Source organism: Bos indicus, chromosome 9 (genome assembly GCF_029378745.1).
Source record: "Bos indicus isolate NIAB-ARS_2022 breed Sahiwal x Tharparkar chromosome 9, NIAB-ARS_B.indTharparkar_mat_pri_1.0, whole genome shotgun sequence".
Taxonomy (NCBI): Eukaryota; Metazoa; Chordata; class Mammalia; order Artiodactyla; family Bovidae; genus Bos; species Bos indicus.
This window is the reverse complement of record NC_091768.1, coordinates 81,341,229-81,354,128: the sequence shown is the minus strand read 5'-3', so window position 1 is coordinate 81,354,128 and position 12,900 is coordinate 81,341,229. Positions and strand designations below refer to the sequence as shown.

Sequence of the window (12,900 nt, the reverse complement as noted above, 5' to 3'; positions counted from 1 at the left end):
GATAAATTTCTCTTCTGGACACTGATTCTAAATATTAAAAATGTGGATGCTAAAGTGCCATAATAGGAATTTGGGGGAGAGTTACCATGTTATCTTGGCATTAAAACAGTCAAGACTGAGAACATGAGCTATGGCCAGACCCACAGGCTACCTTGTAGGCTCCATGAGAGGCAGGTAACTTGTCAGGCTTGTTCCCCACTATGACCCAGCACCTGAGGCAGTAGGTCTGGTACTCAATAAAAACTACTCGAATAATTAGGCAATTTAGTATGGTGAGAAACTCTAAATTGAAAATAGATTAAGGGGATTAAAGAACTTCAGAAAGAGATGGGAGGACCATTTTGTACCAATGTGATTAGGAGACAGATAGACAGATAAGTACCCAGGTGGTGCTAATGGTAAAAAACCCGCCTGCCAATGCAGGAGATGTAAGAGGCCTGGGTTCCATCCCTGGGTCGGGAAGATCCCCTGAAGGAGGGCATGGCAACTCCCTTCAGCATTCTCGCCTGGAGAATCCCATGGGCAGAGAAGCCTGGTGGGCTATGATCCACAGGGTTGCAAAGAGTTGGCCATGACGAAGCGACTGAGCATGCACGCACCAATGGATAGATAGTTAGAAGAACCGGAGAGAATCTGTTTCAGGACAATATAAAAGAAAACATCCTCAATAATGAGAGCTAGGGATTAGGATCTCAGGAAGAAACTGACTATATATTATCAGGGTTGCTGGAGCCAAGAGTGATTCCTTGGAGACAGACCTAGATGACTGGTAAAGTTCTTTACAACCCTGAAATTCTCCATTAAAAATTTCCATTGAAAACTCAGAAGGTGTCTTGATTCAGTAACAATAAATAGTGTTTGGCTGTATTTGGAGGAATGAGTCTTAATAGTCCCAGGTTTCAGGTGTATTGTGGATTAAACTGAATGGGTATTTACTTGTCATTCCTTGTACTCTAACCCAGAAATATGGGGACATCACTGCTGCTGCTGCTGCTAAGTCACTTCAGTCGTAGCCGACTCTGTGCGACCCCATAGACGGCAGCCCACCAGGCTCCCCGTCCCTGGGATTCTCCAGGCAAGAACACTGGAGTGGGTTGCCATTTCCTTCTCCAATGCATGAAAGTGAAAAGTGAAAGTGAAGTCGCTTAGTCATGTCCTACCCTCAGCGACCCCATGGACTGCAGCCTACCAGGCTCCTCCGTCCATGAGATTTTCCAGGCAAGAGTACTGGAGTGGGGTGCCATTGCCTTCTCCGGGGGACATCACTAACAAGGGGTGTTTGATCACTGAGGCAATAACGCATTGTTTCAACTTACAAAGGTAATCTTGAACTTGATATTTGGAGCCACCAAAAAATATCAACATACGAGGGATTCAAAATTTGGACTCCATGAAGCCTGACTATCTAGCTCTTAGATTTGAATTTAAGAAAGGAAGCCATAATGAAACATTTGTATTATAGAGCTAAATCCCTTTCTTGGATTCCTGTTTCTCTTCTAGTAGAGTTGTAGAGTAAAATTACGTGATTTTTTTCAGAACTAGGATGCCAACAACAGACATCAAGATTAGCAACTGTGAGGTTCATGAATGTGAAAGCATTTAACTGTTAAATTATTGGATAAAGTTTATATTGGATTTTACTCAAAATATATTAACACTATTATCAGGTAGAAGAAAACACATGCTATCTCTAACTCATGTGATCACTTAATAGGATTTCCTTGTGCTTTTCTTTCTTTCCCTCTTGTTTTTGTTCAAATATTGCCTTCCCAGTGAAGTTTCCTTGACCATCCCATTTTTTTGGTTTGTTTGGTTTCAGGGTTTTTTTTTTTTTTTTGGCTGCATGGGGAGACTTGTGGGATGTCAGTTTCCCAACCAGGGATCAAACCAAGTTCCTTGCAGTGGAAGCACAGAGTCCTAACCATTGGATCGCCACGGAAGTCCCTGACAACCTCATTTTAAACTGAAACTTGCTTCCCACATTCCTCATCTTTGCTTTCTCTTTTCCCTCTCATGTTATAATACACCATGTAATGCACTGAGTTTACTCTCTGCCTCCTACTCCTGCTAGAAGTACATCCCATGAGAGAAGGCGGTTTGTCTCTTGTTCCTGCTGTATCACAAGAGTCTGCAACAATGCCTGACGTTTAACAGACGTAGATGCTCAATAAACATCCATTGAGAGGGCAGGAGTATTGTCTAGCATGTAAGCAAGGGGCCCTACCTACATGGACCAGGACGTGTTGTGTGGTCTTTGTGAGCTATGTAACTTCTTTCTGCTGCTGTTTGTTGGGAAAAGTGAAAGAGTCTCCTCGATTCCTCCAATATGACGTGAAAGTAAATGATCCGTGAAGGCAGTTTCATCTTCTTAGTGGAACAAGACATAAAATCAAAATTCTGTCATTTATTCATGCAACCAGACCAGTCCTGAACAAATATTACCCCAGGAAAATCCTCTAATTTTGCCCTATCTTCTAGATATAGGAAGTAAACACCATAAGCAACATTATGCCTCTATGACAACAAAAAAGAGTATCTTAACTGAACCAAACATAATTTTGATCCTTGTCAACCATTTTTCTGTGTACACAGCCTGAAATCAGGGTAGGCAAGTAGAACCAAAATAATTCTTTAGACCAAATCCTTCTTAAAGCAAAAGCTCCAGTATCAGAAGCATATCCAGGAATTAGGATCATCCTTCAGTGATCAATTCTTACTGGTCTGAACATGAAGTTATCTTCCATAGAGGCCACACAGTGTAATGGTAGAGATTTTTGGCTGTAGCACCATATTGCTTGAGTTCAGTTACTGCTTCTGCCTCCTGCTAGGTGTGTTTCCTTGGGTAAGTCATTTGAATGTTCTGGCCTTAGTGTCCTCATCAGTAAAACTGGGATAATAGTAGCATTTAAACTGCATAACCTTTGAGAATTAAGTGAGTTAACTGGAATAAAGTTTTTATAGCAGAACCTGGCACATATAGCATTCAATAAAAACAAAGCCATTATATCATCAGGGAGTGAGAGTACCTTTAGTAAATTGAAGTTTTTACCAGATGACTTTGAGCAAATTACTCTGACTCCTAGCTGCTGCTGCTCAGTCGCTCAGTCGTGTCCGACTCTGCGACCCCATGGACTGTACCCTACCAGGCTCTTCTGTCCATGGGATTCTCCAGGCAAGAATACTGGACTGTGTTGCCATTCCCTCTTCAGGGGATCTTCCCGACCCAGGGATCAAACCCAGAGAGTCCTTCCACATTGCAGGTGGACTCCTTACCATTTGAGCCACAAGGCAAGCCCCTGACTCCTAGAAGGCTGATAATTTGCAACAACATTATCTGAAAATTAAGACAGGCGTTCCCTCTCCATTACTAGCAACACAAATAAAAGTCACAATTATAATGAAAATAAACTGTCTTGATCTTCTTCATTTAGGAGTGTAACTTTTAAAATAAGGATAAAAAGATAAAATTTCCCCTAGTTATTTTATTGGCTTTTTAATAGTTGTACATAGTTGCAATTGTGCATACATGCTTTCGGTTTGTATTTTAATTTATTGTCATCCTTCTACATGATATTTTTTCAATTTTCAATTTCTTTTATAAAGTCCTAAAGCACCCAGGACTGTTTCCGTTATAGTGGACAGTCAATAAATAACCAACTCAAGGCACATTTTAAGAGTACATACCAGGTTCAAATTACCATGTAAAGCACAGGAAGTGGGGCAAAGATGAGTGAAAAAGTCGCCTCCTTTAAATAATTTACATAGTAAATTGGTAGCAGACACCTAAACCAGGAAAGAAGCCAAGTCCACACGTCCTAACAGAAGGATAAGCACAAGAGGGGAGGTTCCTACTAGATGACGCTCAATCAAGGACAAGAATATCTTATGGGAAGAAGAGGTAGGTTGGGACCCTTGCAGGTCTGGCTTTTCCCCAGGTGCAGCTGTAGGGGGAAGGTGCTCAGAGAAAGAGGGAAGAGCAAGAAGAAAGGCCTGGGGACACGGAGGCTCAGGGCACGCTCAGTGAGGGACCTGAGGGGACGGAAGTCCAAAGCCAACGACTAATAGCAGAAAGATAAGGCAGGAAAGGTCTTTTTGAATTACACTGAGAAGAGCTGAAGAGGCTGGAATTCACTCAGGAAATAATGTGGAGTCAGTCACACTTGTTGAGCAAGAAGCAAAGGATCAAAGTTCCATGCAAGGCAGAGTTCCTAGAGTGGTACACAAGATGATCCGGGAGGGTAGGGAGAGATTTCCCCACCTAGTCTCAAATCCACAATAATCCCTGATCTCTTGGGCCACCCAACTCTTGGGCTCTGTCCTTTAGTTAAGAGGAGCTCCAGTATCTAAGGTCTGGCATCTAAGGAGGCCACTCTTGCAGACCTATCCCCTTCGTTCCACTTCAAACAGTGAGTTTCTGTCCTGAATCCTTTGATAACTTCCTGTCCTAATTACCTACACTATTGCTTGGTTCCTTAACAACAACAAAAAAAAGTGGGGGTGGTGAGGCCTGTTTGAGTCTTTTTGGTTCCGGCACCATCTGCCCATGAATGCTACCATGTAAATAAAGAACACACTGGCTCCTAAGGCTTGCCTGCACGGCCCAGCCTCACTCACTGGGTGCTCTGTTATGTTACCCTTCCTGGTGGAGCACGTGCCATTTCGTTGTGAAGGACCCATTGCTCTATTTGCTGATCTGAGACCTGAACACTGTTCTGATTACTCTAGGGTTCCTGACAGCCTGCGCCATCCTGAATCTTCCCTGTCAGCCTCACCAGCTGGGTCAGGTTCTCCTCCTATGCTGCTGCTGCTGCTGCTAAGTCACTTCAGTCATGTCCAACTCTGTTCGACCCCATAGACAGCAGCCCACCAGGCTCCCCCGTCCCTGGGATTCTCCAGGCAAGAACACAGGAGTGGGTTGCCATTTCATTCTCCAATGCATGAAAGTGAAAAGTGAAAGTGAAGTCGCTTAGTCGTGTCTGACTCTTAGCGACTCCACGGACTCTAGCCTACCAGGCTCCTCCGTCCATGGGAGTTTCCAGGCAAGAGGACTGGAGTGGGGTGCCATTGCCTTCTCCGATAGGCAGGCTTAATGCCAGAACCCAGCCTCTCCCTGCCTCCTCTAGCATTCCACAGCTTTTTAACGCCAGGATGGCTCACACATAAGTAGAGCAAAGAGGCAACCTGCAATAATTGAGACCTTCAGTGATAAGGACCAGATAACGGAGAAACAGAAAGAAAGGCCAAGAGTACAGACCTGCACAAGGGGAAAGAAATCAAATAAATCACAGGTTTAGGACCTGAAAGAATGTAGAACACAGCAACAGGCAAGGACAGATCAAAGAACTCCATGGTCAAAGTCTGGATGCTAAAGAAAGCCAGACTGGGGAAGGTGGGGGATCTGCTTTGGTTTGGAAAGCATTTATACACAGAACTTTCCCCCTCCCCGTCTCCTCCCTCTCTGTGCTCATTCAGAGCAGGTATCATCCCTTTCCTCTCTAAAACCAAAGTTTAAGTTAACAGATAAAAATAAGTAGGGCTAGCATAATGAAAATCCCATGGATGGAGGAGCCTGGGGGGCTGCAGTCCATGGGGTCGATAGGAGTCGGAAACGACTGAGCGACTTCACTTTCACTTTTCACTTTCATGCATTGGAGAAGGGAATGGCAACCCACTCCAGTGTTCTTGCCTGGAGAATCCCAGGGACGGGGGAGCCTGGTGGGCTGCCGTCTACGGGGTCGCACAGAGTCGGACACGACTGAAGCGACTTAGCAGCAGCAGCAGCAGCATAATGAAACCTTCTGGTGACCACTACTGCTGCCAAGTGAACTTTAAATTTTCTACCTCACTTCACTAAAAATAATTTGTTTCTATTCCTGAAATCATATTTTAATACCATCCCAAAACACAGAAGTATTTCTGAATGTAGAAGTTCACTGTTGCTGTTTAGTTGCTAAGTTGTGTCTGACTCTTTGTGACCCCATGGACTGCAGCAAGCCAGGCTTCCCTGTCCTTCACTATCTCCTGGAGCTTGCTCAGATACATGTCCATTGATACAATGATGCTATCTAACCATCTCATCCTCTGCCACCCTCTTCTCCTTTTGCCTTCAGTATTTCCCAGCATCAGGGTCTTTTCCAATGAGTCAGGTCTTCACATCAGGTGGTCAATATGTTGGAGCTTCAGCTTCAACAACAGTCCTTCCAATGACTATTCAGAGTTGATTTCTTTTAGGATTGACTGGTTTGATCTCCTTGCAGTCCAAGGGACTCTCAAGAGTCTTCTCCAGAACCACAACTCAAAGGCATCAATTCCTTGGCGCTCAGCCTTCTTTATGGTCCAACTCTCATGGAAAAGTAAAGATATTAAAGTGAAGACATTTTAGATGTTAAGCCAATATTAAGCATTAACTGTGGATATGTGTTGAAGAGAATAAAGAATCAAGTTGTAAGATCTCTGGTGCCATTGCCTTAAACAGTATTGAAGAATCATTCTCGTAAAAGATTATTGTTGGTATCTCATACTCTGTTCAAATCTTGTGATACCTTTAGGGAGGAATGGAATTAGATGGTTACTACTCCAGGCACCTGCCCGATCACTCAGAAGTTTGAGGAAGAATTGAATGTGGCCAGAGGTCCACAGACCCTCTCTTCTAAACCACAGGGCATACAGCAGATAGTCACAGCACTGCTCTCAGACATCAAAATATCTCACTGTAAAAACTTCTCAGTCTAACTGTGCAATCTTACAGTCCAACTTAACTGAATGTCTCCCCTGACTGTGTGAAAGCAAAATCTGATGCATGTTTCTTAAAAGAAAAGTCTCACAAAAATATCTGATTTTCTTTTAATTAAAAAATTGACATCCGGAAGGAAATTAATTGAGGCCTGGCATGTACCATCTTTTCAATGTATGGATAGAACCATACAGACCACATGAGTGGATTGTGAGTTAACATGTGGTTCTCAGGCACTGCTGCCCATCAGGTACTTGGGTCACTGTGCCTGGGCCTGTGTTGGAACCTGGGTTTGAGAGATGTGCACACTGAGGAGAGAGTGGGGTGAGGAAGGGTACGTTCACAGAAAGAGAAGGGCTGAGACAAGTACCAAACCTCTCCCATGGGTTTAGGGGAAATGGGAAGGGGAAGAGAGGGGACAAAAGAGAAAGAAAAGTCAAAGACAACCAAAATAAAGGCATCTTTTGAAAGTCAGTAAGAGCTGTTCTGTAAAAGAAGAAAGGCACACCGGTAAAGGCACAAGTGGTGGAGAATGAGGTGGATGAAAATGAGAGTAACACTGAATGTTAGGATTGGGAGGCTTGGATGGAGTAAGTGCTGGGTGCAGGGGCAGACGGCAGATGGAAAGCGATATTGTGGAGGAAGCAGAAGCAGAGAAAAAGGCTCGATTTTCAAGACGTTTGGTCTTGGTCATAAAGAGCCATGCAGAAGAGGAACAGCCATGTTTAGATAGGGGGCTTGTTTGTATTGTCAGCTTTGGGAGGAACCTCAGCTACCACTACCTACCCCCCTCCCCCAAAAAGGGGAAGAAATGATTATGTAGGGGAAAAGTGTGAATGAGACTGCAAGTTGTAAAGATAGGGAAGGGACAGAGCTTAGGTGGGACCCAAGAAGGGTCCTTTCACTCAGGAGATGAAAAGTGAAGGAAAGAATCACTGAGGGAGAGTAAACAGACAAAGACTATTCTTCCATAAAACCGAACAGCCTACAGATCGTTCCAAAGAGAACTGAAGACACAAGTAAATTTCTGCTATAAAACAAGCCCGGAGAACTTGAAGTCAGGGCACAGGCCCAGCCTGCCTTAAGAGGACAAGACAACCTTCCAAATCTAATCTGACTCAAGGATGATCAAGCAGGCAGAAGACAGGACCTTTCTTAACTTCCACTGCCATAAACGTGTGAGAACAATGACATTTATTACCATGGAATTAATAAATCAGTGTTGCATCCTACCTACCACCAATTAAAATTCCACCCATCAATAGAGGAATGGATAAAGAAGGTGTGGTACATATAGACAATAGAATATTACTCTGCCATAAAAAGCAACAAAATTGTGTCTTTGCAGAGACGTGGATGGACCTAGACACTATCATACAGGGTGAAGCAAGTCAGAAAGAGAAAAGCAAATATTGTGTAGTATCACTTAAATGTGGAATCCAGAAAAATGGTACAGATGAACTTATTTGCAAAGCAGAAATGAGACATAGATGTAGATAACAAGCATAACGCTACTAAGAAGGGAAGGGAGGTAGGATGAATTTGAGATTGGGATATATACACCCTATGAGATTGACATGTATACACTACTATGTATAAGACTGATAGCTAATGAGAACCTACTGTATAGCACAGGGAGCTCTACTCAACGCTCTGTGGCAACCTAAATGGGAAGGAAATCCAAAGAAAGAGAGGAAATATGTATATGCATGACTGATATATATACACACAAAGCTTTGCTACACAGCAGAAACCAATGCAACACTGTAAAGCAACTGTACTCCAATAAAAATTAATTTTAGAAAATTCCTACAACAGACACCCAAACTAGGAAAAGTGGTAATAATCACTGTGTAAAGGAAGACAGTGAGGTTCACATTCTTATGACTCTAAAGCCAAGAGTTTAGAAGAAAGCAAAACAAAGAAGAGTTACTTTTCTTGGAAGAAATTAATCTTCTTTCATATCCCCAAATATTGTAGATCTTGCGTAAGGTGATCTTTGACTGCAGATGGCCTCGGTCATATCCAGACCCCTAGATTTCACTGCTTGAGACAATGTATGAAAGAAGAGAACACCTTTCTCTTATTATTTCCAAATACATCAGTCTTCCTCTAAATGTGACATCTTCCCTCAATGTGAAAAAAACATGTTACACCATTTTGTTCCACCCTTTATTTTAGGCTTTACTAATACATTCCATAAAGCTCAGCAGAAATTGAAGCCTTAAAATAAACATATGTATATATACATATGTTTATATATAAGGTGACAGCAAAATTCTTGGGCCACTTGATAACATCTTAGGAAATTCGAGCCAAATATCAGTAATAATATGGGTTTAAAAAGATATGATGTGAGTAAATGCAGCAGAAAAATTCACAATGAATTATTAACACATCTACTTGGCTTGTTTTCACTCTGTTATGTCACAATTTTATGCAAATACAAAAAACAACCCAGTGAGGTATCTAATAACTTTCTCGGGTTTTTAATGTAATTCAGTAGTCTTAGGAACTAGAAATAGCATATTCATAAACAATTTCTTGGTGCTCAACTTATATAAAATCTTGTGTGAATCTGAAAAGGAAACAATACAAAGATGGATAGGGTATCCTCAATAAATATGGGATAATATAAAGTAACACTTAGTGCTGTTTAAATTGACTTTTCTTAAATATTCTGGGTTGGTAGAAATGTTACAGCCTCCTTACTATTAAAATAAATAAAAAGAGGTGACAAAAAAGATGAAGGGCAGTCCTTTGTAACTGTTTCTGCTTTAGGGAGACAAGTTAGCAGATGAGATTCAGGAAAAGGGTAAGAGAGACAACTGAAGAGATGTCCATCACCTCTTTTCAATGTCTTCTTACTGCTACTGTCCAGAGCCTTACTTCCATCTTGGGTTTCCATGGTAACTTGAAAAGCCAGATTCCCCCAATGCTTAGGAAAACTTGAGAGGGATGTACTTAAGAAGGCCAGTGTAATTCCATCTACAACTGAAGAACAAGGCAGAACAAGATGCCCAGACAGGAGTTCGAAGGAGTCAAGGCCCCACAACAGAATCTGGGACTGAAAGCACATTAGCATTCAACTCATTCAACTCTGATCTAACTTGTTCAAGGTTACATGGCATCTTGGTGGCAAGGACTCAACTAGAATCCAGAAATCCTGCCTTAGCACCAGGCTCAGTGCATCACTTCCCACTGCTCCTAACCCAAGAAGCCAATTAGGAGCTGAAGAGAATTCAATAAGCAAGCTATCATTATTGCCCCTAAGACAAGTCTTTTTTCTTTGCCTGTCTTTCTCTTACAGAAACTTTCCAATACCCACAAATAGAGATAGGAGAATAATAAACTCCATACACCTATCACCCAGCTTAAATAATTACCAACTTATGGCTGATCGTCTTTCATCTATCCTCCCCTCCCTTCCAGGATTATTTTAAAACAAATACCAGAAATAGTATCATTCAGTTCAGTTCAGTCGCTCAGTCGTGTCCGACTCTTTGCGACCCTGTGAATCGCAGCACGCCAGGCTTCCCTGTCCATCACCAACTCCCGGAGTTCACTCAGACTCACGTCCATTGAGTTGGTGATGCCATCCAGCCATCTCATCCTCTGTCATCCCCTTCTCCTCCCGCCCCCAATCCCTCTCAGCATCAGAGTCTTTTCCAATGAGTCAACTCTTTGCATGAGGTGGCCAAAGTACTGGAGTTTCAGCTGTAGCATCATTCCTTCCAAAGAACACCCAGGACTGATCTCCTTCAGAATGGACTGGTTGGATCTCCTTGCAGTCCAAGGGACTCTCGAGAGTCTTCTCCAACACCACAGTTCAAAAGCATCAATTCTTTGGCACTCAGCCTTCTTCACAGTCCAACTCTCACATCCATACATGACCACAGGAAAAACCACAGCCTTGACTAGACGGACGTATCATTACTACTTTTTAAATATGAAATGCTCAAAGAAATGACACAGCTGTAGATGCAGCAGAGACAATTTTCTTTAGGAAGCCCTGGCATCTCTGTCTTATACCCTTGTGCTATTGGTGGTGTTTTCCATTTTATTTCACAGCTCTAGAACTAAAGGCCAGCTCTTATCTCCGCACAGACTGGTAAGACATGCTCTGTAATCCATGGACGATACTAGATTCTGGGACAGTGAGGAATTTTTGATGAAGGGGTTATTTTAGATAACAAACATGGAAAAAGCTGAACTTACACCAAGAGATAAAATGTCTTTCTACCTTAAACAATACCACTGATATTGTACACTTGTTTAAATCAAGCTTAATTCTGGCCTGAGATTTAAAGCCAACTTCATCCATGAGTCCATATGAAAGGTACTAAATACTATAATTGTTAAGGCTTAACAAATCCACAAAATAAAGTAACAATAAAAAGTTTTCACACCTGTGTTTTCACACTATGTGTCCTCCAGGACACACACCATTTATTTGTCCTAAGGACATGATAGAAATTTAAAATTAATAAATATAGCAACATTTCTTTTTCATACAGACATTTAAATTTTGCCCACAGAACAAGTACATTTGAAAGACATTTCAAAAATTCTTAATTAACAAATAGGATCATGCTAATGGAACTAAGCAGAGATAATAGAGTGTATATATATGTAAATGGATACTTGCAGCTATAATACTGACAAATAATATTTCCACTTCTAATTTTCCATTTCGTCTTCCTCTCCCTATACATTAATTTTTATATGAATTTACAAGTACGTATTTAAAACAAGATTATGTTAAAAAGCCAAAGTGAATAGAAAAAGAAGACAAATCAGAACCTTAAGTTGTATCACCCTTAAACTAAATAATTTCATTTCAAATACAGATTAATTTTTTTCCCAGAAAAAAAAAATCTGCAAAATACAATCTTTTACCTGTTGGAAAATGTAACAATTTATCCTTTAATAAAGTTATGATATTCATACCTGCTGATGTTTCTCTAAATTTGTCACTCGTCTTCTTTTTCCTCCATTTCCAAGGTTTAAAAATTTTACCAATGGTGGAGAGTTTCCCCTTTCTCTTGAAGGGAGGTGTTTGGGAGCCTGCTGTTGGGCCATCTGAATTTGCTATAGAAGCTTTGTCCAGTCCATCAACTGTAGAAAGAAAAGTCAAGTCAGAGAAAAGCTGTAATGAAAGTTTGAAACAACATCATCTATTTCTTCCTGCATTGTTCAAAGTAAGCATACCCACTTTAACTGGAATTTCACATAAAGTTTATTTTGCCCCATTTCCCTGCTGGTAGAGCTCTCCTCTAACATCAATCAATAAATCAATCACTCAGAAATTATAGTCCCTTAGATACGCATTTTGAGGTAACATAAAAGAAGCAAAAGACTTACATAAAAGTTAAGGCCAGATAAATAAGGGTCTGCAAAACACAGCTGAATCCATCTGTAACAACCACATCTATATTTTTGTGCAGAAGTAGAGTATTGCCTGGAAAGTCCCACAGACGGAGGAGCCTGGTGGGCTGCGGTCCATGGGATCGCTAGGAGTCGGACACGACTGAGCACTTCACTTTCACGCATTGGAGAAGGAAATGGCAACCCACTCCAGTGTTCTTGCCTGGAGAATCCCAGGGACAGGGGAGCCTGGTGGGCTGCCGTCTATGAGGTCACACAGAGTCGGACACGACTGAAGCGACTTAGCAACAGCAGCAGCAGAGTACTGTAAGTGAAACAGGATGTTCCTCCAGAGACTAATTTGGCATTTTCAGTAATGAATATGACAGTCATGGTGTAGCTGAAACCACGCTTTTTTTCTTCACAAAATAAAATTTAATGCCGAGAAGCTAAATTTAAAATTTTACCACACCAAAACTCTTTTGCTTCTATTACCAAAAAAAATTTTAGCTTCAAATAAATTGATAGCTATTACAAATGACAAGAAATATGTGAGAAAGATGGATGTTTTAGGTAATAGAATGCATTTTTATGTGCCTCAGTCTTTTTGTCAACCGGAAGAAAGGCCCTGAACTTTACACTGCCTTGTACTACATTTATAACTGAAAGAAGATGGTGATAATTTATATTACCCCCAACAATCAAATTTCAGTGACAAAAATCTGGAAGCAACTCAGAATGAATAAATGATGGTATTTTTCATGCAATGAAATAGCACTTAGCCATTTCTTTAAAAGGAG

General features: G+C 41.4%; 1 protein-coding gene across 7 annotated transcripts in view; it reads right to left on the bottom strand.

Annotated features, from left to right (window-relative positions):
- Positions 1-12,900, bottom strand: part of PHACTR2 (phosphatase and actin regulator 2) — a 297,859-nt gene that overhangs the window by 91,338 nt on the left and 193,621 nt on the right. For all 7 annotated transcript variants that reach the window (XM_070796294.1, XM_070796299.1, XM_070796298.1 and 4 more), the window contains exon 2: positions 11,684-11,851. In XM_070796294.1, the coding sequence (XP_070652395.1) occupies positions 11,684-11,851 (168 nt within the window). The remainder of the gene's footprint in view (positions 1-11,683; positions 11,852-12,900) is intronic.